Source organism: Glossina fuscipes, unplaced genomic scaffold (assembly GCF_014805625.2).
Source record: "Glossina fuscipes isolate IAEA_lab_2018 unplaced genomic scaffold, Yale_Gfus_2 42, whole genome shotgun sequence".
Classification (NCBI taxonomy): domain Eukaryota; kingdom Metazoa; phylum Arthropoda; class Insecta; order Diptera; family Glossinidae; genus Glossina; species Glossina fuscipes.
In genome coordinates this window covers 2,998,410-3,025,049 of record NW_023998426.1, presented here as the reverse complement: position 1 = coordinate 3,025,049, position 26,640 = coordinate 2,998,410, and the positions used below count along the sequence as shown (strand labels likewise).

General features: G+C 33.6%; 2 protein-coding genes across 4 annotated transcripts in view; one reads left to right on the top strand and one right to left on the bottom strand.

Annotated features, from left to right (window-relative positions):
- Positions 1-18,739, bottom strand: part of LOC119636997 (tyrosine-protein kinase Src42A) — a 105,180-nt gene extending 86,441 nt beyond the window's left edge. Inside the window, exons 1-3 of the mRNA XM_038032769.1 lie at positions 18,069-18,739; positions 16,793-17,572; positions 3,498-3,592 (exon numbers count right to left, since the gene is read on the bottom strand). Of these exons, the coding sequence (XP_037888697.1) occupies positions 3,498-3,592; positions 16,793-17,080 (383 nt within the window). The 5' untranslated portion in view covers positions 17,081-17,572; positions 18,069-18,739. The remainder of the gene's footprint in view (positions 1-3,497; positions 3,593-16,792; positions 17,573-18,068) is intronic.
- A 2,281-nt stretch (positions 18,740-21,020) lies between these two features.
- LOC119636969 (spermatogenesis-associated protein 20) lies at positions 21,021-24,406 on the top strand. 3 transcript variants are annotated; one of them, XM_038032733.1, is made up of 6 exons: positions 21,021-21,166; positions 21,450-21,530; positions 21,634-22,119; positions 22,416-23,576; positions 23,636-23,844; positions 23,916-24,406. In XM_038032733.1, the coding sequence occupies exons 3-6, from the start codon at positions 21,668-21,670 to the stop codon at positions 24,389-24,391; spliced, it is 2,298 nt and encodes a 765-aa protein (XP_037888661.1). In that variant the 5' UTR covers positions 21,021-21,166; positions 21,450-21,530; positions 21,634-21,667; the 3' UTR covers positions 24,392-24,406. The 3 variants fall into 3 exon arrangements, with proteins under 3 accessions (XP_037888661.1, XP_037888660.1, XP_037888659.1); XM_038032732.1 differs by lacking the exon at positions 21,021-21,166 and adding an exon at positions 21,227-21,364; XM_038032731.1 differs by lacking the exon at positions 21,021-21,166 and having other exon boundaries at positions 21,227-21,530.
- The last annotated feature ends 2,234 nt before the right edge of the window (positions 24,407-26,640 follow it).

Here is a 26,640-nt window from a genome sequence, read left to right as displayed (position 1 = left end):
TCGATCAAACAATTTCATATTTATGTTCGTTGGAAAGGTGACATTTCGCAGTAAAAAAAATTCTTTTGCTGCTTTTTCTTTGGTGCAATCAGTTGTGAGTTACAGCGTGGTTGGGAAGTTTTAATGCATACAGTCCGGACTTGGCACCAAGCGATTATCATCTTTTTCTTGCATTGCAAAGTTTCTTTAATTATAAAAAATTAGAATCTAGGGAGGATTGTGAAAATCGACTACTAGAGTTTTTTGCAAATAGAGACCAGGACTTCTGTGAGAGTGGCATTTTGAAGTTACCTTTAAAATGGCAACAAATCGTACAACAAAACGGTGCATATTTGACCCAAATCGGACAATCCGAAGCATGTTAAATAAAGTCCTGAAGTTCATATAAAAATAATGGATTTCTTTTTCCCCAAACTAATAATAACAACAATAATAATAACAATGATATTAATAAAAATAATGATAACAATAAAGGTAATGGTTTTTGATATTCTATTTCCATTAAACGATTACTAATGGTCGTCCAATAAATTGATTTTGGTTATCTTTACCCTTTCCAATGCACGAAAATGTATAAATCCGCTCTTAACCGATATTTATTTCGATATGAAAACATGGTATTCATACCTTAACACTAATTGATCGTTTGCAATAATCATAACATACGGGCAGTGTGCCATTGCGATTGCGATTATTTCCAGGAAAGAATAAAAGAAATTTTAACGGCACTTGACTTGACTTGAATTATGTTAGTTGTTTAAATTATGTATCACCTATCACTGCACGCATACCTGTTGTTGTCTTCCAAAATATTCCACACTTAAATGTTTAAAAAAAAAATTATTGACAGGTCAACTGGTTTTGCATTGAGCTGTGCATTTTATACGCTATGGCTTTTATATCTACCATGGAATTGTAACGAATTTGTCGCACAATTCGTAATAAGGGAAAATATTTATACGTGACCACTAAAGTGTATATATGCTCGCTTATCATCTGTTATTGGAGCTCTCAAGGTCGCCAATAATCCGATAAAGCATTGAAGCATACAGCTTTATGTTGCTGGGTGCATATACAAGACAGAGAGAAACTTGACGACCGCAAGCAAATGTCGATGTATATACATATATATATATATGTATATAGATATAAAATATAACAAAGCTCAAAGGACAAACGCATGTGATGAGCCAAAATGCTTTGTAATTTTTAAAGTAACAAATATCCAGGATCCGCCTCAATACAAGCCAAGCATAACTTGGCCACATTTTAAATATGCAGAATTTTGCCAATAATAAGAGGGAATTGAAATTGGGTCACGAAATAAAGTTATGGCAGCAGACAAGCGATGATATGACTTTTATAACAACATTAATATTTATACTTGCCCGATTTCTTATTATTATTTTGTTTTTGTTTTTTTTTTTTTCCTGCTATAATGTACAAATAAACATTTTATGTTCTCCAGCAGGTTTTTTTTTATATGAAACTTCTGAAAATGTCGTATTTTTATACAAGTTTGTATACATATATTATAAATGTACTTCAAAAATTGTCACATGAATATCAGACGATATTAATTGAGAACTATAAATTATCATCGACCATTTTCAGGTGTTATCAAAAGTCAGAACATCATAGTTGGGCGAGCGCGATCATTTAATGCCTACTACACTACTTCGCCTACCGCAATTATTGTTCATTTAATCGATGGTTCGGTGTATTTTAATAGGCGACAAACGATTAAATTCGATAGTTTTGAATAAAATAATTATCCGTTTAATATTATTGAGCTATTCAGCGTATGCCGACGCTAATTGCACGTAGCGCTCAAGATTACATTTTCGAATTTCATTACTTTTCTTGTTTATTTGAAGAAATCCACTGATGACGTCCGCCAAACACGTTCAGAAGCTTATGGCGAAGCTGCTCCTTCATATCCCAATTGTCAACGACTGGTTTCAACGAGCGGTTGACAAGAATTGAATGAAAATGTCATTTTTTTAACACTTGTTACCAAAATACACTGTTTGCAACGCAAATAGAAAATTCTGCCACACCCGGCTTACAGACATGTCGCCTCCTGATTATCATTTGTTTAGATTGATGCGGCATGATTTGACTGGTATGGAGCTTCGCAAAGTTGAAGAAATGCAAAAATGGGTCCAATGGCCAACAAAAGTTCTTTCGACACGATATTGCCATTCTGCCAAACATACGGTGAAATATTGTAGAAAATGATCAAAAATATTTTGATTAACATACATTGTACCAAGTTTTCTCAATAAATGTCTTTTTCAAGTGAATAAACTCTCAAAATACAGATGAAATACCAAAAATTATTACTTAGTTCCGCGGAAAGGCAGTCCTTTCGGGAATTGGATTAAAAAAAAAAAAAAAATGAATCTACGTGAATCGATTTCGCTGCAGTTAATTTATACATCACGCTATCCTTACCTGCTAGCCCTCTTCATGAGCTATTTAGGAAGTAAACTCTTTGGCCATATAAAGGCTTACTTCTCACAAAAAATCTTATACAGAAGGAGGTTCAAATAATTGTCTTAATCGATCGCATTAATTTGGAATGCTACTATTATTTAATAATTTTTGTTGAGATGTTTCGGAAATTGTATATTTTTTTTTCATTAACGGCTTATTCAGCATAAGGCATAATGGAATGATCGGAAAAGAGGTTCGAATGAATTCATCTTGGGTCGTGGTATACGAAAGTTCTTTAATATATCTTGAAAATTGTCACCTTCGGGTTAAGCACAAAAACAAATGTCAGGTGCACAAACGGACAGACAAATCAATTCAAATAATTAAAAATACTGTGGAGAAAACCTGGTTCATGGTCAAATACTCTACACCACTTTATTAGATATAGTTATTTATATGGTGAGTATGAGGCTTTGTATCGAGAGTGATCGAAAACTTCCTGTTCCGATCTGAACCATTGACAATAGCGTTAATCCCTGTGGCCCAAACACATCAGTGTACGATATTTCATTAAAGTATTTCAAAAATTTCGACCTGTAAGATTAACGCAAAAAAAAAGATAGACAGACAAACTTAGATCACAGTCTGATCGATTCGCATACTAGATGGTAGTTATATCCTTTTCTGGTTATTAGCTACATTCACACGATCCTAATATGCTCTATATATCACAAGTGATGTAGGGTATACAAAATCAACGGAAAATTCCAGGCTTAATATGAACAGGATATGTTTTCGTTGTAATTACGTAAATAAAGCATAATTAATATAAATAAATAATGCGTCAATGTATAGTAGAATGTGAAAAAGCTTTTTTAACCAGCTTCAATTTGTAACAATATTATCATCACATGATTTGTAAAAATGTTCGCTCTAAACTTCAACAAGACTATGACTATGCATATGTGAAGGCTAGACGCCAAAGGGAAAAACAATGTACGTCATCGACCCAACATATAAAATATAGGTGCGAAGTAGATAAAAATAATAATACTTACGGTTCAGCTTCAATGGACTTTAATTTGGCAACGTAATTTGATGGAATATAGCCCTCTTGACGGGTCTTCTTGCTACGCGCTAACCACCAATCACCCTGAAAATTGAAGGAAACATGTATTCAATATAAAATTCTTATGAAAAAAAATTCATCTTCTAACAAATTATAAACATTTCAATAGAGTATTAAAATTAAAAAAAAAAAAAAAGTTAATTAAACCAATTAAAAACAAGTAATGAGTTAAATAATCTAACAATGGAAAAGTTGAAAAAACCAAATAATTACTCTATTTGAACAAAAAACGATTACTCATATGAGCAGCAAACGAATTTATGTCTACTGAAAATATCTATTCTTTACTTGGAGAATCGATTTAGGTAGGATAAGGTTAAGTTTTGCGGACAGATTCAGGCACATTTCTGCCCATCTGTCGAATGTTTACTGTTTCTGTTAAAGGCACGTGAAAAATAAATTGTGTGAGAATATGTTCAGAAACATTTTTGAACTACTAAGCGCTTCCCTCCGCTTGTTAGTTGTTTCATCTTTGCACTCTGCTTTACTTGTACTAAAGATTCTTACTTGTACTAAAGGTAGGTTAAGGTTACATACTTTATGGACAGATTCAGGCGCATTTTGTAAATTACTAAGCGTCTCCGTCGGTCTGTCGGGTATCTAATCTTCGCACTCTACATTACTCGGACTAAAGGTAAGTTAAGCTCAAGTATTTTGTTGACAGATTCAGGCACATTTTCTAAACTATTAAGCATCTCCGTCCGTCTGTCCGGTATTTAATCTTCGCACTCTACATTACTTGTACTAAAGGTAAGTTAAGCTCAAGTATTTTGTTGACAGATTCAGGAACATTTTCTAAACTAGTAAGCATATCCGTCCGTCTGTCCGGTATTTAATCTTCGCACTCTACATTACTCGGACTAAAGGTAAGTTAAGCTCAACCATTTTGTTGACAGATTCAGGCACATTTTCTAAACTACTAAGCTTCTCCGTCCGTCTGTCCGGTAATTAATCTTTGCACTCTGCATTACTCGGACTAAAAGTAAGTTAAGCTCAAGTATTTTGTTGACAGATTCAGGCACATTTTCTAAACTAGTAAGCATCTCCGTCCATCTGTCCTGCATTACTTTTACTAAAGGTAGGTTAAGGTTACATACTTTGTGGGTAGAGTCAAAAATATTTTCCAAAGTACTAAGCATCTCCGCCCGTCTGATGTCTGCTTAGGGCACATTTTCCTTTGCTCAATAGACACCAATTTTCAAATGCTATATTAATGAAAGATGACAACCCAAGCAAGCAATTTCTTGAACGCTTTGTCCCAAGAATACATGCTAATGCTATTATCACGAAAATTGTGGAATCCCTCATTTAAAACATACGTACTACGTTTACAACATGAAACAAACAGTGAGAACTTTGGCTGGGGCAATGCCTTCTACAAGTCGAAAGGAAAAGTGAAATATTTATTTGAATTTTGCGGCACCTTTTAACTAAATTTCACAGTTTTGTCTTTGTCGAAAATGGACTTATACCACTTTCAAAATAGTTATATATGTAATTACAGTAATTACGTAATGTTTGTATTGAATTGAAAAATGTTGAAAATTTTGAAGAATTTTACACAGATTGCATTCCTTGTTATCATTCATTGAATGTGTGTCAAAAATGGATTTATACCACTTTCAAAAAAAAAGAGCTCACATCTGTAGTGTGCGAAATTTAGTCCAAGATGGGTTTTTTCTTGGCACCCTCTCCTATATAAAAGTTTTCGTGAAAGTAAACTTTTTTACGGCAATCAAGTATAATTTTTTGTATTTATGAGAAAAATGGGTAATGAATTGTCTTAAATGAAATCGCGTAGAGTACTCGAAAATTGACTTTGGTTATTTCTAACGTTCTAACTTGTTTTTTATCTATGATTTTCACTATGGATGTTTCACAATTAAAGCATCGTTTGTTTTAGTTACCTATTGACTAATACCGGTTACTACACTGTAGCGCTACCTTAGACCTTTATTGATGCGATTCGTGTTTACTTGTACTCGTTCTGTGGAATGTGAAAGATCAAAATTGATTTTTGAAAATCTATATGCTTGCATTGTTGTATGTATATATATATATATATATATATATATATATATATGAGTGTGAAAGATATATTTAAATTGGGTTTTTTCCTCTCTTTGAACAAGTAAACAAAAAACCAGCAGAATATTTACGGTTCATTGCCTTTCAACGCCTTTTAGTTGTTTAAGTTTTAATTTTTCCATGAAACGAGAATACTCCGCCAATAACTGTCTATCGATTATTCAAGCCGCAATATTGCTTGTTGCCAATTTTGGCACGATTTTTCACTTTTTTTCCACTTAATAATATAGAAAAGAAGAAGATATACTAAATTTATTATTCCATTTGTTATTACGTAAGCACTTAGTAAAGAGATATTGCTGTATTGATAATCAAACTGTTTCTACTATACCATCATAACGAAGTGCATTTTTATTTATTTTAAAGCTACCTAACGTAAGGTAAGGTAAGCATATTCAGTTTATGTGTGTGCATGGTGCAGAAGCACTCACTATGGGTTGTGACAGATCCAACTTTTTATTAGCTGATTTAAGCATGTCTGTCCATGTGTCCTATTCATCTTGCAGAAAGGCTTGAGATAGAATTAACTTTCATTGCACGAATATATTTAGAATTATTCTCCAAACGGAGTTAAGGTTATCTGTCTGCCTATTTGCCTCATCTATGCCTGCAAGTGGACCGTATTTTTAAAAAGGCTTTGCGAAATGGTGTGAAATATATTTATTTGTCGACTTTAATTTTGACTTTTTTCTTATGAAAGTTCCTTGAAATGTTTGCATCGAACAAGGTAGTAAAGATGTTCCCTGTCTACTCATAAGCTTTATAGAAGTGAGATAACAAGTTTTTTCAACTACAAGTTGGTCTGAAATTTTGGCTTTTTGTTATGATTAGTAGAAATCTGTAAACGATAACTTTCTATCACCCTACCGAGGACCAAAGGGCGGTACGGGTGGACATAGCAGTGAAATCCTGTTTCGGTTTATCCATGGTTATCTGTACAATGTTTGCGATTATTTTTGTCATCTACGTGCGAACCATGAGATACTGAAATTTGGAGAAATTGTTTTTTTTTTTTTTTTTTGGATCGATTATGGAAGATGCTGACTTTTTTTTAGAAAAAGGTATGATAGCGGGTCGTACTATGAAATGTATTAACATTTAAGATTTTTACACCCTGTACCACTTGCGGTACGCGGATATATTAAGATTGTGCAACACCGACCAACAAAGATTAATATATACCGACCTCTTATTATACCGATCGAATCAGAATCCCTTTCTGAAAGGAGTTGAACTTTTCTGTCCGCACGTCTGCCTTGTTTTCCTGTGCACAGGCCGCATGTCTTTACATATTTTGGAGCAATTTCGTATAATGACATGCTCTTGCCCTAGGACGAACACTATTGAAAATAGTTCGGATGGGACCACTTTTTCGACCACCTCACATATAAAGCCTTATTTTGAAAAGTCGTTATGTGAATAACTGCAGAATGATTGGTTCAATTTTAATGGTGGACTGAATCGAACTATTGTGTCTTCACCTGGTTTTAATGGCTGTTTATAAAACGGACAAGAGAAGCAAATCTATATTTTCGCCTAGTATACGGTCAATTTTTCACACCCATCAGGCTTCAATATTACATGCATTTTATTTAGTAGAATAAATATTTTTAAATGGAATAACAGATAAATTAGTTGACAACAGCGCCGTTGAAATCTTATGTCGATTAATTTAGTTTATTGACTTTTCTATAGTTTATAAATAAAACTTATTATGCATACTTTTTTGTTTGATTTTTAAATGCTAAAAATCACATACAACCACATTCTATGTACTAGAAATAGATATTATTTCATAATGTTTATTAAATACTTTAAAACTTTCACTTTCATTTACTAACACTGACGCAACCAAGCAATGAATTTTGTTTCACATCTAAACGTACATGTACCGTGCCCAAGGATACCCAAATTGCAACAATAAAGGAAAGGTTTTTCTACGCCTCAGCACTTATGGTACAAAGTGTATTAACTTTGTGCGTATGTATGTAGCATTCGTAAAGGTTTATAATAAACGCCTCTTTTATTATGCAAATCGATTCAGAAGAGATTTTAAGCTTGCATATATTCTTGTTTTCAGTTAACAGATCGAAAATTTTGATATATTTTTTAACGAAACACAAACGTGTTTTGACCCTAAAATAAACACAATTGGACCGTTTCCTCAACTCTTCCCACATGACGGTTTATTTTGGATAAGTTGTTATATAAACTGTAATTTACAAAATTTTTCGACGAAGGTTGCTTAGCAATAGTATTTCGAAAAAAAGAATGGATCACATGAGGTAGTTACTTGAACGCCCTCCCATATAACCAAATTCTCTAAACGCAGTCTCGAAAGCATTTAAATCGAAATATAGTTAAAATACAACTTTTTCTGAATTCTTTGGAAGAATATTGTAAACAAAGCATGACTTTATCTTAATTTGTTAAAATTTGGTATAAAAAGTTTTCTACATTATGTCAAATACGAGACCGAAAAAGCAAAATGGAACTGATGTTCTGTGAATCTTTGGTCGATAACCTTTCGAACGGTTTATCATATTTATGAAGTTTCCTTTCTTTCATACTTCGAAAATATCTTTTATATTGACCAAAGCAAGTGCTGCGAACTGATTACACTAATATCACATGAATCCTAGATCGATAAATTTCCAACTGCGTATCGCACTTATGAAGTTGTATGTGTTGGTAGACATTTTTTTTTTTTTGAAACTTTGAAAATTGCTGTACGTACATATTTACTCATATGCAAAGCAATGTGACCAAACCAAGTGTTTCCGACAAACAAAATCAATATCACGTGAATTCTTGATCAATACCGTTTCCAACGGTGTATCATCTTTGTAAAGTTTCCCTAAATCCTTGATGGATAACCTTTCTAATGATCTATCATGCTGGCAATACTGTTGGAAATACTGTATCAGAATGTCCGTGCTCCTCATACGAAACTACGCAATGTATTTGTAAGTTCTGTTAAATCCTATTATCTTGTGGTAGCATTTACAGAAACCGGGTTTAAGTCGGGAATATTTTACGGGGCAGATTTTTTGCTCGAAGTTTGAGATCTTTAGAGGTGGCAGATTGCACGAAATTGGCGAAATTCATCAAGCGCCTACTCTCCTGATCGAACGGCTACAGTTTTCTAGGTCGTGTAGTAACCATTTTATATTAATTCCGCGATTATCTAACTCGTTATCGAAGTGCTCGTTTATTGTCCATGTAGCTCGACGCTGGAATGCGCTACCGCTGACGCTGAAATCCTTAAATGACTCCGTAATCCTTTAAAAAAAAAAAATATATACTCATTCTTGAATTATGACAGTTGACGATTGCAATGGTTACCGGCAGAGCAATAGTCTTTAGTTCTCCCTACGCGGATAATCTATATCAATGTAGCTATGTATAGTTAAATAAAAACAAATAAGAAAGCTATTTTCGGCTAGGATCGAAACTCCACCGCTATTAATATTTATAGGCGCTCCATTCTCGTCATAAGGTGAACGGAATAAGATATTTATCTTCCACCTTTTACTTGATTGCTAAGTATTTTTATAAGAAAAATTAAGAAAAATAAATCTACCATCATCATGACGACCACCATAATTAAGAGACTTAGTTTTCTGCATTCTGCTCTCCAAGCCTTTTTATGTGATATCCATATGGACGCTTTTTTTAGAAAGAATTTATTCGCCATATCGTGATGTTCACCATAGTTATTTTAGAATTAACCCATTTTTAGGCAGATAATATATCTTCATATCAGGAATGTGCAAAATAGTTCTATACATTGTGTCAGGTTTACGGTGTGATGAATAAGCAAAAAACTTCAAAAAAATTAAAAAAGGTTTATTTAATCACTTGTAAACTTTTGTGGGCGTGGCCGTTCTTTTTCCTTTCTGCATGTAAATAGTAGGGTGCTTTGTAAAGTAAACGTCAATAATTTTAACCTTTGAACTTTTGTAATTTTTGGGTAACGAAGAACGGAGTTGCGTTAACTTTGCGGGCTTCTGCTCTGTCCAATTCGGCCGATTTTCAATACCAAACTGCGTGGAAGAATTTTTTTCAAGTTTTAAGTCGATATCTTAATTTTTGCGACCAAAGAGAAGAATGCCAACAACAAATACCACAAAGACGGACAGACAAAATTTAATCAATTGATCAATTCACGCTGATCAAGAATATATATACTTTGTAGGATCTCTGAAGCTTCCTTGTGGGTGTTACGTACATTATGAAAAAAAAACGAAAGGAGTAGTGGCTGTAAAAAAGGGAGTATTCACTGATTTGCATGAAAATTTGAAGATGGGAGAACTGGTTTAACAGCGTTTACTCGAAGTAAAAGACAACTCTTTTTCGAGTTTTATTTGTTTACAAATCAGAAAAGGATACTAAAGGGAAAAATATTTGGATCACGCGATTAGTTCATGGCGGGAACTGAAATGCATTAATAGACAATTTGTTCCATAAAGAAAGCATCAGAGAGCCTTTTAAGTGAAAACGAATTTTGTAAAGAAAAAAAATTGTTTTTTTTCTTAGTCTCGGCAAATGTTTATCCATCACGTTATTATAAACACACATCCAATACGGTACAGTGATGCACAGTGATGTTGCCAGAAAGCAGGACGTTTTATATTTTTTCCATCTTGCTACAGACTGGTTGTTTACAGATCCCCAAAATCTACATTCTTTACGCTTCAGAGGGGTAAGTTGTACCAATTTTGTGCAAGTTTAACTATCTAAGAGCCTTCATCTGGCCAAATGTCGAAATTTCTGATCCATATCTCAGGAGTTTGAAATATACAAATTTTAAACGTGAATTCGAAAGCTTCGTTGTGGGTTTAATGATCTGCTTAGCAAACGCTGTGCTTTTTATTACAAAAATTAACTCAATTTATGTAATTAACACAAAATAACTAAAATTAATGTAAAGCTTTTTCGTATAAAAGCGTTTGTAAATAAAAAATTTTAACAAATTAACTGCGTGGTATAACTCTTACACGCGTAAATCGAAATATACGTTTTGGTGCGTTTGATATGCGTACACATCATGTGAAATAAGAAATTCGATGTAAAAACTCAATCGATACGTTTCAACGCATTGATGATTAGGGAGAAATGCAGGAAGAGAAAGAGACGGAGAGTGAGCGTATTCTAATGAGTGTGTTTCCAACGGTTAAGTGTTAGGCTTTTTTTTTGGTAATACCTGTAAACCTACTATAAAGTAAAAATGTAGGCAAACTACTACTATGAGTATGATAAGAATATGCGTGGTGTAGAGAGAAGCAACAAAACAATTTGGAAGATAACGGATGAAGAAGTACTACAAAATTAAGTGCTATATCCCCTTCTTGTAATCCTGAACTCCTGTACGTTATAGAAAGAAAGCAAAAAAAAAACCACTATAATGATCGACTATTCAATACCCTATAGCCTCCCACAGGTATTCATAGAACGACTTTTCAAAATAATATAATGCAAGGAAAGTGCTTGAAAAAGTGGACCACAACGAACCAATTTGCATAGCATTCTTCCTTGGACCAAAACAAATCGAAGTATGAAATGTAGGTCAAAAACTGTCCTGCGCAGATTGAACACAAGAAAACAAGATGGACAGACAAGCTTAATGTTTAATTAATGTTCTACTTATACATGGAACTCAACTAAAGCAAATTGACAATCGAGTTCAATTGACTCTTAAAGTAAATCTTATATTAATTAATATTAAAACTTAGTATAGGTATAATAAAACAAATAACAAAACAAAAAAGAAAAAGAAAAAAAGCATGTACACGATTAGCATAGAGCCACACCCACAACCGGTACAGAACCAAATTGCAAATGAACCCCTAAGCCATCGGAAGCATGCATAAGCTTGGCAACCGATAATAGTTAACAACAATTAATTTTCGAATCATAATGACTTTTTAAGGTTAAGAGCTAGTTTACTTAAGACATAGGTAAATCACGCGTATTAAGCAATGTTGCTTTAATGGACTTTAAAGAGTCTGATGATGAGAATAAGTGATAAGACGTCACTTAAATTCTTGCAAACAACTCTGAGCGGCTTAGATCGATTCAGAAAGTGATTCTTAATCGCTTGTTGTATTAAAAAGTGAGTCTATTTCAAGTTCTTCCAGCGGTTGCATACACCTGCACAAACTTAATACACCCTTGTATCACAAGTGATCTACAGTGCAGTACAACAACTTTATTCTTTAATTTTTCCTATTTTTGAATTCTCAGTGACAATACCACTCTTGATAAATAATCATTAAATTTCCTATCTAATAAATATAAAATCTTAAGCGCTTTACTATGATTTTTCAACCAAATCTATCAAACAACAATTGGTCAGGCGTTCGCCGCACGTACAGGTCACCGCTTGACCTGGTAATAAAGCATTGTTCTCTTGTCGGAGACTTTTAAAAATAAATTACGCAGCTCGTTAATTAAGCGGAGCACTATAAAATGTTTCACCTAATTTTCCCATCTTTTACTGTCCTTCATGCATTTAACCAAATCCATTTAATATAAGTTTAAAAAAAAATAAATAAATTCATTTCCTATGTGTGCGCGCATAAAAAACTTCCTAATACCGACAAATGAAATTTTAGAAAAGTTCCATAAAGAGGATTGCAAACAATGGGTGTAAAGAGCAGTTTTGAAACTAATTTAGAGCATGAAATTCATAAAGAGTGCACTCAATATGAACATTTTTATTCAATTAACTCGTAGAGAAGCCAGTGATGTAAATTATCGTCTTGTTAAAGTGCTCAACACAATGATAGCGTTAGGTGTTGTGCCTGCCGCACGGGCTGTCAATATAAAATTGATTTTGTATATTTTTAAGTGTAAATGAACATCGCTTTCGTTGCATTGTGCGTGAACGCGAATTTTAGGCAAATTTTTCAAATTTCTGCTTATTTAGCTTAATTTTGACAAGCAACACAGTGATGTATTTTCGTAAATACACAGTATAATTATATGGTACATGTTCCAACTATAATATGTCTTCAAAGTGGTCGTTTACATGTTTATTAAAAAGAAAGAAAAAATTAAACAAAAGTGTATCGCTATTCCTATACGAAAAAAAAATGGTTTCGCTTTCTGTATTAGACCCTGCGCCTTGTGAAACACGCTATATGAAGTTTCTGCGAACGTATGTAACATGCACACGGGCTTAAGATAGGCACACCTTTTATTATACCGATCAATTCAGAATCATTTTGTAGACTCAAGGACCACCGCTTTTGAAAATACTTCACTTTTACCATTACACCCCATATAACGCTCTATTTTGAAAATGCTTTACATAGGAAAAAATTGTAATTTTTCAAAACTTGTCGATCAAGCTCGCTCTGTAGTGGTGTTTGGACATTTTGAATTGGTTTGGAAAACTTGGTTCGACGGGAACAATTTTTTGAACCCTCTCTCATATTAGGTTGGGGAAAAAGAGTGCAGCCATCTACCGATGATTTCTCGTAAAGTATCGATCAAACAATTTCCAATACTGTACATTTACATACTGTACATTTCGCAGTAAAAAAAATTCTTTTGCTGTTTTTTGTTTGGTGCATTCAGTTGTGAGATAATGTCCTGAAGTTCATATAAAAATAATGGATTTCTTTTTCCCCAAGCTAATATAATCGTTTTAGGGAAACTGAATTTTTCTATGATAAAAAAACTCATTTTCAATACTTGATGGCGAGAAGTGGTACATAATAGTAAGTTGACAAAGAACTCAACCTTACCGAATTTGGACCACGTTGGTCTATCTTTTAAATACCACCGGAGGTAAGGGTGCCTCCAATAAGCAAGCTTTCATGAAAAGTATGTCTTTACATGGAAATAATAAGTCATTTTCGGTGTATAATTACCGAAACAAGTGAACAATTGCCTTAGGCAAAGTGATGTGGGGTATGAATAATTTGGCTTGCCCGGCAATAATATTCGTACTCGTTTTTTTTTTTTGATTGCTTCAAAATTTTTCATAGAAATTCTTCAGTTTATTAATTTTGCACTTCATTAAGAGGTATGTAAACAAACGCTAACCATACGCACGTAAAGGTACGTGTTCAACTGATTTTGCCTTATCAGCTACACATAACGCAACCATCGTGTTTAGCGCTTAAAATGTAGCGTTTGAATCAACTTTTAGAGTTACCAGCATAGGTGGAATATATTTTCCGCGAAAATAATTACAGATGTCCCTTGCTTAACACGACTAATTCGTACCGTGCTATATTGAAACCATGTTATACATGTATACTTTTCTATTTTTATACCCATCACCGAAGGATGGAGGGATATTCATTTTGTCAGAACGTTTGCAACACCCTGAAGGAAGCTTTAGAGACCCCATAAAGTATATATATTCTTGATCAGCATCGAATCTTAAATCGATTTAAGCATATTCGTGTGTCCGTCTGTATAAAGTCTGTTGTAAATATCATCTTCGCCGCAAAAATGAAAGTATCGATTTCAAATTTGGGAGAAACACTGGAAGCAGTTGTTGCACGCAGGTTGGTATTGAAAATACGCTAAATCCGTCGAAACACACGCCCACAGCACCGCGTAAACTGGGAACATCTCTAAGAGAGATTGATTTTCTGCTCATTACTCATAAAATACAGCATATAAATGGCAAAAATTTACCACGCCTACCCAATATTATAGTTCACCGAAATTTTATCACTTTTTCAACAAGCATCAAAAACTTCATAAAATATACAAATTCCTGGCCAGTTTCAAATCTTGAATGCACTTGAACATGTCCGCCTATTCGTCTATCCAACTTTCTGTGTGCGCAACTTTGTAGCATTTGTGGTAAACATTCTCCCGTTAGCGAAAAGGAAGACATCGCCTATAAGTTTCCAAGAGAATTCGGAATTGACATAAACTTTCCAAAGGACGCGCCTACAACGCCCACATGCCTCTGCGAGAAAAACTTTCATTTTCAAAATAGAAGAAATCATCTGCACCCACTTCATATTGTAGAGCATGAGAATTTGTTTTTCTACTTCTTTTGTGTTTTTCTGAGGTAAACGGTGATGGGTATAAAAGATTCTCGGTCCCAAATGAATTTAATGTTCTTAGTTATTTGAACTAGAATATCGTTTGGACGACACAATTTAAGCGTAAGTGTAACATAAATCAAAAAATGTATATCGTGCAGTATCGAAACGTCATTCGTGTTGTATCCAAACTATGTTATAAGATACCTCGAAATAATGCATATCAATGCAATGTGCGCCATGTCGTATCGAAAAGGTGATTTGCAAGTCCCTAGTTAAACGAGGGACATCTGTGTTTCTAAAAGGAATGATAAATGTAGGGTAATTTATGAACTATTTAGTAATAATTTCCATTGCGAAATAAGGTGCACTTAAATATAATGCCTATCTACATTTCTAAATACCCCCTCTAAGGAGATACTAACCTACCTATATAATGGATAAGTCTTTTTACATTTTTTTATAATTTCATCAAGAAGGACGAGCGAGAGCTGAATTTATTTTATCAAAACGTTTGAAACGCCGAGAATGTAGCCGCAGAGATCCCGAAAGGTATGTATATTTCGGATCAGCATCAAATTCTGAATCGATCTAAGCATGTCCGTCTGTCCGTCTGCTGCTGCAAACTTTCTCCTGCTCGGAAAAATGAAATTATCGAGTTCAAGTTTGGCGGAAACATTTTAAGGTCCTGCACGCGAGCTTGTATTGAAAGTAGCACGAATCGGTCGAAGGATATGCCCACAGTACCAAGTAAACTGAGAATACTTCCGTTTTTCAAAGGAATAAAAAATCGTTCTTGCCCATTACTAATAAACTATAGCGGATACGTCTACAAAAATTTGAACGCATGTTCTATGCCCGATGCTATGGTATCCGTACATATATGGGAAAAATTAAATACCCCTACCCTGTGTTATGGTGTATCAAAATTCAAATATACCAATATATCGCGCAAGAGCAACCCGCAAACCCTCCATAATGTATATAAATTCAAAGTGGAAATGCATCTAAACATGTCCGTTTGTTCGTCTGTCCGTCAAGCCAGCTGTCTGCATAGCATCTGTGGTAAACACTCTCCGATGAAGATATCACCTAAGGAAATTGGAAATGATACCATCCGGTCAAAGGACACACCTACAACGCCCACACGTTTTTACAGTAAAAGGTGGGAACAGCTATGCTTTTTTTGTGTCTTTTGCCTGTGAAAACATGTATACCATGCAAATTTTCACTTTCATTCTGAAAATAGAAAATATCACTCGCTCCCACCCAGCGTTACGGGAATATGCAAATTTAATTCTTTTCCTTTTTTTTAGCTTCTTTAGGATAACGGTGATGGACATAAAAGATTCAGTCACGATCGAATATAATTTTCTTGTTTATTACACCTCATCACTAAAGGATGAGCAAAAAATATACTCATTTTGTCATAACGTTTAAAACGTCCAGAGTGAACCTTCATAGACCCCACAAACCAATTTAAAGATGTCCCTCTGTCTGGGTGTGTAATATCTGGGATAAATACTCCCCTAAGCGCAAACACGAAGTTATCGGCTTCAAATTTGGCAGAAACATTAGCACTAAGATTGGTATTGAAATTGAGCGAAGGCCACGATCACAGTGCAACATAATCTGATACCGCAAAAATTCAAAAAAAAATGTTTTCAAAACAAAAATAATTCAGTTTTTCGCCCGTTACTACCACAGCCTGTAACGATAACAAATTGCGCATATATGTAAGGGTGGTCCTGAAACATCTATGCAGAAATTGAAAAAATCGCCCACTCCCACCTAAAATTATAATGAATTTTTCGTCAGTTTTTTTATGTTTTCTCCCTATTACTCATTAGATGAACAAGTGCCATTCCTCATATGAAAATATATAATATGTGTGTAAAGATATGTTAATGATGGACTCAACAAAGTGGATATAATCAATATGGATATCAGATAAAAGAACTTGAAGAGTAGAATGTGGCATAAAACGCATACTTTATCGACAACTGTGAAAGAAGCACAAACGGGCCCTGCTTCAACAGCATATTTATCTATAGACCCTTTTTTTCTATTAAATGATTACCAATAGCTTTAAATTAATTGAATTATATATATTTAATACCTGTGTATCATTTAAAATTTCCAGATGTTCACCTTTACGGAAACTTAAATCTTCGTCTGTGCGGGCATCGTAGTCGTATAAGGCCACAAAAATTTTTGCATTTGCACTGGAAGTCTCATTTTCGGGTATTTGTGGAACGGGACGTATTTGTTCTTGTGGCTGACCGATAGGTAATGAAATTTGTTGAACGCCCGCAACGCCAACGGCAACCGGATCGTCCAATGGATTACGCTGGTCGACATGGCTTTTGTCAATATCTGGTTTCTCTGTACGTAAACAGTTGCCCATTATGGATTTTTGAAAAACTTGTTGTTTGCGCGCAAATATTATCAACGAGAGCAATAGATGTGTGTTTTAACAGAAATAATGAATTTTATAGCGCTCTTCTTGGCAATTAAATAAAACTTTTGCTATTCTGATTTTGATAATTAATGCTGATGCGGTACGATTAATACAGAAATGGCTACACTCCTTAATATTATAATATGGATTAAATTTTTTTTCTTTTTTTTTTTACTATTTCCATAAGTTCGTCTCACAAAAAAAAAAACAACAACAAAAAGATTACATTATTAGTCTTTTTGATTTAATTGCAAATGTACATGGATATCTATGACGGTAGTGTGATAATGAAGCCCAAAGTGAAATGCTTTACGGTAGCGCAGGAAAAGGGTGTTGGCACTTTTTTTTTTGTAACTTTAGTTTTTAGTCAATTGAAACATGATTTCTCTATTTTGTTATCATACACTCCTTCTTGTTGAATTTTGTTTCTTTTCTGATCTGTGCATATACATATGTATATATTTATATATATATATATAGGTATATAGCTATGTTACACCTACATATGCGCACATACCTATATATATATATATATATATATATATATTCACATATATTCAAATACATTTTGAATATTAAAGGCAGGACAATTTAGAAGGTTGAAGCAGTAGTAACATGAATATTATTTATTTCATGTCTAAGCCCAGCATATAAAGCTTAAGGAAAAATTTTGATGCAAACAGATTTTACAAAACAATTTCATTTTAATGGTAAACAATGGCAGAAGAGTGAAAATTCGAATGAATGAAACTTTGACATAGCCAGAAAACGAGACATAATTCAAAAAAAAAAGAAAAAAAGAGTTTTAGGGAACAAGCTGAACTAGTCGTAAAAGCAACAAAAAGTTACAACAAATTTATTAAATTACATATTCACAATAGGAAAAAACTTGTAGGCACCAAATCAAGTTGTAAAGTAATTAAAAAATGGTTACCACAAGCAGAGCATATCTTGTAAATAGTTTATTTAACACGATACTTTAACATACATGTCCAATTTTAAAATATTAACAGAGAGAGTAAGATGAACGAATAAGTGAAAGAAATTTTGGAGTAGTTTTTCCTTTAACTCTACCGTGCCACAAAATGTAATGCATCAGCCTTTTTTACATACGATATTGGATACACATTATGTTTTATATTGCGTATTGATAAACATTTTTAATAAATGCATTCTTTTTATTTATTTATTTATTTAAAACATATTCACAATATTCAAATATTTGAATTTTTATTTATATTAATTTCTTAAACGTCTTGCCTGACATAAATTTGCTAGTTTCTCTATTTAGTCATAATTTTTTTTTATCATGTTTTCCTTTTTGTATTCTTTCCATAAACTCTTTTTTTATTTTTCTTTTTGTATTTAGACACATACACTGCACACATACATATTTTTAACAAAAATTAAAACACTCCTTTCTACAAGTCGACCATGTTCTCGTTTTTCATATTTTTACTCACAGTTAAAACGAAATTGAAAAAATTAATTTTGTTTTTTATTTATGCATTTGCTTTTTTATATTCTGATTTTAAATAATTTAATATATTTTAATGAAAATTTGGCCATTTCTGTGCAGAAATTGTCACAGCACACACACAATACTACTAACAACAATTAGATGAATTAGATGAATGATTGTGAATGATTAAAAGATGAGAGAAAAAAGCGAAAAGATTTATTATTCCTGTATTTCTTTCTCTCTTTTCTTTAATAATAGAGCAATCGGAAATTTCTCTGAGAGCAAAAAGCAAATTTTATAGTAGCAATGCCAACAATCCCTTGGTAGTATCACGTAATCCCCTAACGCTGCGTACTTTTTGCGTATTTTGAATGCTCTGGCTACTTATTTTTCTGATGATTAAACGAAAGTAATTACTTTTTGAACACTTTCAATTCCTTCTTGCATATAGGTTAAGCTCAAACACAATACTTGCATTATCCGCTCTAAGAAACACATAGTGAACACATAGCTTGCTTGCGTTGCTAAAGCAAAATCATATGACGAGCACTTGTTTACACAAATGTTAATGAGGTGTAAAAATTAAAAAATTTCTTTGAGAAACGATTTTTTTAAGCAAAGCACTTTAGTTCAAATTTCGTATTCGAAATGTAAATAGCCGTTTTAAAATCATATTGAGCTTGAAACAAGAACCATATGATTTTATTTTGTCTTGAAGAAAATACATCATTATTTGCATTGTCGTAAGCCACGCACGAAAAAATTTTGGAAATTTGCAAAAATTTGCGTTCACGCACAACGCAATGCAAGTTATATGTATATATACAATCAATCTTTTGATATTCCATGCGAATTTCGCAATCATTGTATTGCGCTTTAGGAGCGTTTCTAGGAGAAAGACAAAAGTATGGGTTTTTCATATATGAGACTAAGAATAGCGATTCTATTATTAAATTTAAATGATTTGAACGTTTTCAATGCCTGTGAACTCTACCTAAAGAGGAATTTTTTCTTTAATTGGACAAATAGTGGAAGAGAGAATATAAAACAATTCATTAAACAAGACTAACGTCTTTACTAAAGTCCTGATAAGACCTTCTATTGTACATACATTTCTGAACTTTATCTTAGGGGTTCTTCAACTAGCAAGAATTAAAACTAGAACTAACCAGTGGGTTATTTAGATCCTTTTTAGCTTTCGATCTTCAAAAAAACACTTATACAGCATACCTTGCTCCAAACAATTTTTGATGACTGTCATTTGGACGAAAAGAATTTTAAATAACTGTAATCACTTTTTTCCTACGTGGTCGGGTTTTTAAGATGCCGATAATATGTATGCATTTCTGACAAAAGGAGTCATTTCAGTATCCTATTTTTAAAAGCAAGAAGAACCTACAAGTTGCTGTAGACATAGGTTGCGATAAATGCAAGGCTAATGTAAATGCATCCGCAACATGAAAGAAACTGGAACTACCTCGCAAAAAGTCGAAATATTCTTTTTATTTTTGCCTGTAACTGTCAACCCCTTAAAGGTAAGTCTAAAAGCCTGTAACCCAAATGTTTTGCGCGAAAATAGTCGCGATTGATTTATTAATACGACCACAATTTACGACAAAATTTTAATTCAAATTTATTTGGAATTTTTTTTTCCATTTATTCATAATACCAATAATTAGCACTATTCCATTGCAAATAAATCTGTACATCGCTAATTCTGTACGTATTACCAAGCCTATTGGTGTCATTTTCGGTTGAAACATGCAGAAGGACTTGAGGAGCATTTAGATGAGAGGTTTCTCGAAATATCTTTGCAATATCGACGCCACTATGAAAAACTTATCCCTTTTTTCAAGGTTGCCTTAGTCTCACATTTATAATGGGCATGTATATAGGCAGATTGCAACGCTTTTTTGACATGAGATTCTCAATTGATCAAGGTATGTTTGCGGCCTATTTCAGCTTTGTAGCTACCGATCAAAATGATGTATTTTGGTAAAAATGTATGCGCAAAACATCATCAGTTCTAGTTAAACAAAACCTGGTGCATTTATTAACATTGTGATAAGACCGTTTGACATGGACACATTTATAAAGTTTGTTGAACTGGCATGAATTAAGCAGTTCCATAAAAATTTAAACTTTAAAATTTTCATTTTGTTCATTCTTGCAGTACATTTTGTACCATTTGCAGTAGGGGAAATTAGTTCTACTTCTAGAACCCACAATTGTCAAAACGGTATTCCACAATATATACTTAGCAAAATGCACTTGATATAGTTGACGTTGTACTACAGCAATTTTTCTTTTGAATAAAATATATCAGCTGTTGCTGTATTGATTTGCTTGTAAACAAGTCATTCCATTCATTCAATCGCCAATTTTCTGCTTGAACGACCTACGAAATTTAAAAATATCTTTGTTTATATCGTAAACGCTTATTATGGCTGCTTGTTTACGAAGTATTGGAAAAGGCATGTAAAGTAAACAAATCCCAAGCAGAATGAGAATTAGATAAAAGAATAAAGAAAAATAAAATTGAAAAATTTGCATAGTTTATTTTTCCATCGGTAACTAAAGTGTTTTTTTATCAGTGGTTTTCTATTATATAAATATAAAATTCTTTACGATATAATTCTTATAAACGATATAATTCTTGTAAAAAATCGAATTAACCAATTGTTATTGATTTTTAAAATTTTGACACGGAAGTGAAGTTGGATTCGACAGCACAAGTGTTTTATATGAATTGAAAGTTCACATATTTAGTATGTTTAAAAATATTTGTCGTTCACACACAAATAATTTGATAAGAACGAGAATATTTGGTAATGTTCAACATTTAATTCGTAGCACCAGCAGTCTATGTATATCTACATCAACTCCGTTAATTCATCATCATAGTTACAGTTCGCCAATTCAGTTAAATTTAACGTAAGTTAAAAACAATTAAAACGGAAAGTGAAAATAAAATAATTGCTTTCAAGTCAGTTACAGTAATGGATTTTTTTTTTTTTTTGCTTATCAAAAACCGTAGTCACCTTTGGAGCAAAAACGATAGAATACGCAGCATGTCTAGTGACGATACAAAAACTGGTGAATTGCCATCGACTAGTGCTTTTGAAGTAAAAAGGCATATATTTACAAATCGCTTAGCTCAAGAAAAATCTCCTTATCTCCTGCAACATGCTCACAATCCAGTTGATTGGTATCCATGGGGCGATGAAGCCATTGAGAAGGCGAAACGTGAGAACAAATTAATCTTTTTATCTGTTGGTTATTCGACTTGCCACTGGTGCCACGTTATGGAGCATGAATCTTTCGAAAATGAAGCGGTAGCCGACATTATGAATAAGAACTTTGTTAATATAAAAGTGGATCGTGAAGAGAGGCCAGACATCGATCGCATCTACATGCAATTTGTACTAATGATGAATGGCAGTGGAGGATGGCCTATGAGTGTTTGGTTAACTCCGGACCTGGCTCCAATTACTGCGGGGACTTATTTCCCACCAAATGATCGGTTGATTTTTTTTCGCTCTTTTTTTTTAACAATTAAAAAGACTCAAACTTTTCTCCGAGTGAAAAGAAAGCAATGTAATATAAAATAATAGGACAAGCATTTTGCAACAATTAGTTCAAGCTCGGAATCAAGACAGTTTAGATCGATTTATTATTTGAAACTTTATTGCATTCTTACAAAATATTTTTCTTTTAATACAGAATTGTTTGAGTTTTTTCGGAAGTAATGAATACATTGAACATTTCCTTATAAAAAAGCTCCAACAGCAATGTTATCAAGTCTCGTTTATTATCTAGCTGGGGTATGCCCTCATTTACCAATGTTCTGACAACGATAGCGGATAAATGGAACAAAAATCAAGCCGAATTGATAGCTACCGGACTAGAAGTGATCGAAGTGCTTCAGCGGACTCTAAGTGAAAAGACATCGGAGGCGACCTTTGAGGAGGGCAGTTCGCAAGCTAAAGTCGCTGAAACTTTGCGCATTTTTGAACTCCGTTTTGATGAGGAATATGGTGGTTTTGGTTCACACCCGAAATTTCCTAAAGTGCCGCGTCTTAATTTTCTTTTCCACGCCTATATCGTAAGCAAACAGAAAATTGCTTTAGATATGGCATTGCAAACGTTGCGTTGCCTGGGAAAAGGTGGCATTCATGATCACATTTTCGGGGGATTTGCTCGCTACTCAGTTGATCGCAAGTGGCATGTACCGCACTTTGAAAAGATGATTTATGACCAGGGCCAGTTAATGGCAGTTTATGCTGATGCTTACAAAGTGACCCGCGATAATTCCTTTCTTGATTATGCTGATGGGATCTATAATTATACGAATGCAGACTTACGACATCCACTCGGTGGCTTTTACGCGGGCGAAGATGCCGATTCTTTACCAAGCGCAAATGCAACGAAAAAAATTGAAGGTGCTTTCTACGCTTGGACATTCGATGAAATAAAACAATGCATAAATGACAACAAAGAGTTACTCGTAGACTGCGAGAAAGGAGACGTGGAAAAGATTTTCAATATCTACGCCCATCATTACGATCTGCGTGAAAATGGTAACGTTGAACCTACCAGTGATCCTCACGGCCATTTGACGGGCAAAAACATATTATTTGTCGGAGGTTCCATTGAGAAAACGTGTGAAAAATTTGCTCTGGAGAAGGACAATCTTAAACGATTGCTAACGCTTGTTAATAAGATGCTCCTTGAGAAGAGAAAGCAGCGTCCACGGCCACATCTTGACACAAAAATCATTTGTTCTTGGAATGGCTTAGTCTTGACTGGTTTGTCGAAATTGGCGGATTGCGATAGTGGAAGGCGAAAGGAATACCTGTCAACAGCTGCACGACTAAAGGAATTTTTATACACTCATCTTTATGATAAAGAAACAAAAACTTTACAACGGTCCTGTTATGGCTTAGGGACAAACGACGAGAGTATATTACAGCATGTAGAGTATGTATGATTTAATGAATAAGTTTGAAAAGTTTACCAACCCATCTATATTCCTCTAGAAAGGAACGCATTGAAGGCTTTCTGGATGATTATGCGTTTCTAATCAGAGGCTTGTTGGATTTTTACAAAACCAGCTTAGATGGAACGGCTCTAAAATGGGCCAAAGAGTTGCAAGAAACACAAGATTCACTGTTTTGGGATAATGATAATGGAGCGTATTTTTACTCTCAAGCCAATTCACCGAATGTAGTAGTGCGCTTGAAAGATGGTCGGTATTTCATTTTAAGTTTCATTTAAAAAAAACAATATAACCGAATATTCTCCTCTTATGAATAACAGATCATGACGGTGCCGAACCAAGCGGCAATAGTATGGCAGCCTATAATCTTCTTTTACTGGCTCAATATTATAATGACGAGAACTATAGCAAACGTGTCGTACGTATGTTTGAATTTTTTGCCGATCAAAAACCATTCGGTTATGTTTTACCGGAAATGCTATCATCTATGATGCTTCAAGATAACGGCTTAGATTTAGTCGCTGTAGGTCCTAAAATGGAGTTAACACAAAAGTTCGCAGAGATATCACGTAAATACTATATACCTGGCATGGTCTTAGCTGAGATTGATCCACAGGAACCAGAAATGCAAGTTTACAACCAATGTATTTTAGATAAATACAAAATGATTGATGCACACCCAACTGCATATTTATGCCATGGGGGAGTATGTCGCATGCCCATTACAGATCCAGCTAAGTTGGAGGATGAACTCTCACAGATTTTTCTTAGAATACCCAATAATCAGTCACTTTAAACACCTAGGGTTTATTGAATTGGACTCGATATGCTTTCTCTAAACGCTATTTTTGGATGTAGATATTATACTGCGATATAAATTTTTTAAGTCTTTGAGCAATAAAAATCCATTGTTAAGATTTCTGGTTGATGAGAAAATAAAAATAACAAAATATACATAAATCAGATTCCAAAAGAAATCAAGAAAGATATGTTTGCTTTGCACCGAAAACGTTTCGGATAATTGTGTATTAGGTTTCACGTAATTCCTCAAGATGTGCTAAGACAGATGAGAATTTGCAATGGCTCGATAGTGAAAGCGACATTTCAACATTTTCAACATTGTTTGTGCTTGGATCCAAAACATGTCAAAATGCCAATTTCATCAAAATATCTCAAAACTTTCGACTTCTGGGTTGAACAGAAATCGAGATAAGCGGACGGACATTGAAAGTTGAATCTGAATCAATCGATATGACAGTATAGTATGGTGGGTTTACTCCAAGTCCTTCTGGGTATTGCACGCATCCACCGCAAATACCACAAGTGTTTTATGTTCTTTAACCGAGTTTTTAAAGGAAAATATTTCTTAACTCTGTGTTGACTTTATTTGAAGATATCAGAGAAAAGTGCAAACCAGCGTGGAAAAGATTGTTTATGTTACACGTAGCGCAACTGCAAAGACATGGTGGTTACACGAAATCTGGTAATTAAACAGAAAGCTTGTCCTAGGAAATTTCCCACTTTAACAGTTCGAAACCACGCCGCAATGTTCTGGTGTCACATCTGCTTCTAAACTTTCGCTGAACGTTTTTGCGATAATTGGATGATTCCAACGTTACCAGTGGAGACTTATGATCTTTTATTAATACTTACGCTTTCACAAGATCGGCATGAATAAGTTAGAAGCTTAGAAAAACAAAGTATTTTGACCTAAAAGTAGTTTAGAAATCAAGTAAAACACGCAAATCCTGTAAAAAGAAAATTGCTCTTTACAGCCCCTTCTTCATGATTAGCTTCGTTTCGTCATCAATCAACACGGTGGTATACATTTTTTATGGCACACATTATCCATGCGATTATATATAAACTTCATTCTGACATCATTTCAATTTCCATTTCTTGCATTAATTGTAATTTCGCCTGATCTCCTGTGCTTAGTATAGACATATTCTCCGGGATCTTAGTGTTCTGACATCTGAAAATGAAAATTGATATATTGTGTAAATATGTATATACAACATTAAGTACATTACCACCCACTTTAGTTAATTCTTATCAAGCGTTGTCAATTGTTTTGAATGGCTGGCTCCCCTTTAGGCCAAGATCATTACAAATCTGACATAAAACTATAGTAACATTTACAATAATAATAATAAATAACTAAATATAAGCTCCGTTTATAATACATAAGTTCATTAAAAATACATATAAATACATCAGGATTACTGCTGCGTGATGATATGTACAAAAGAAAAATATTGTGGTTACTAAATTTTATATATGACTTTTTGGATTTTAATTTTTTCTCCTTTCACATGTTTCTTTTCTTTTTTCATGTTTTTCATTCAAATTTCTATACCCCCCACATTGATTTGTAATCAATTTCAGTCGAAATATTTGAGCAGCAAGAGAAAGACGGGTAAAATATATTTACTTGATCATAAAGTAGATTGAAGCTCCTTTCGCTTGATATATTTTACAAATTTTTTTTAAATTTAATCATCAGCGAGCGTACCCCCCTGGCCTTTATTACTTGTAATCAATTTTTATTTTTTTTTTTTAGAACTTATTGAACATTTGCATAAGTAGTCGAGACTTACAGCAACAAGTATACCGTCATTCTTGTATAAGAATACAAGAATGGCGCACACTTGTTGTATGCCGCCAATATGAAGAGATGTAAATCAAAGTAGTACAAAAAATTAAGAAGGTAGTTATTTAGATGCATTACAGATTCATATTTCATTAAATTTTGTTTTTGCCAAAAAAGTTTATCAAAAATAAAACTTGTTATTCAAAATGATAGAGTACGATCATTAAGATCATTATTCACGATGTTTCAATTAAGAAATTAAAAGAAATTCTTACAAAAAGTAGTGAGATCTTATTTTCACCATTATTCGTACTTATTCGAAGCGACTCTGTGTTCTCTCAATTCTCCATAGATCCTTTTTTTTTGGATACGGTGTTAAAAAAAACCAGCTAACGGCTTTTAACGAGAAATGAAAAGTAGTTTAACAAAGTAAAATATTGCGAAAAAAGATT

Bases quoted from the DNA above. Each gene is read 5' to 3' on its own strand.
- LOC119636969 (XM_038032731.1), top strand. From the start codon at position 21,367: ATGTTTAAAAATATTTGTCGTTCACACACAAATAATTTGATAAGAACG. The intron at 23,577-23,635 runs GTATGTATGATT...ATATTCCTCTAG, and splicing joins AGTATATTACAGCATGTAGA to AAAGGAACGCATTGAAGGCT. The intron at 23,845-23,915 runs GTCGGTATTTCA...TATGAATAACAG, and splicing joins AGTAGTGCGCTTGAAAGATG to ATCATGACGGTGCCGAACCA.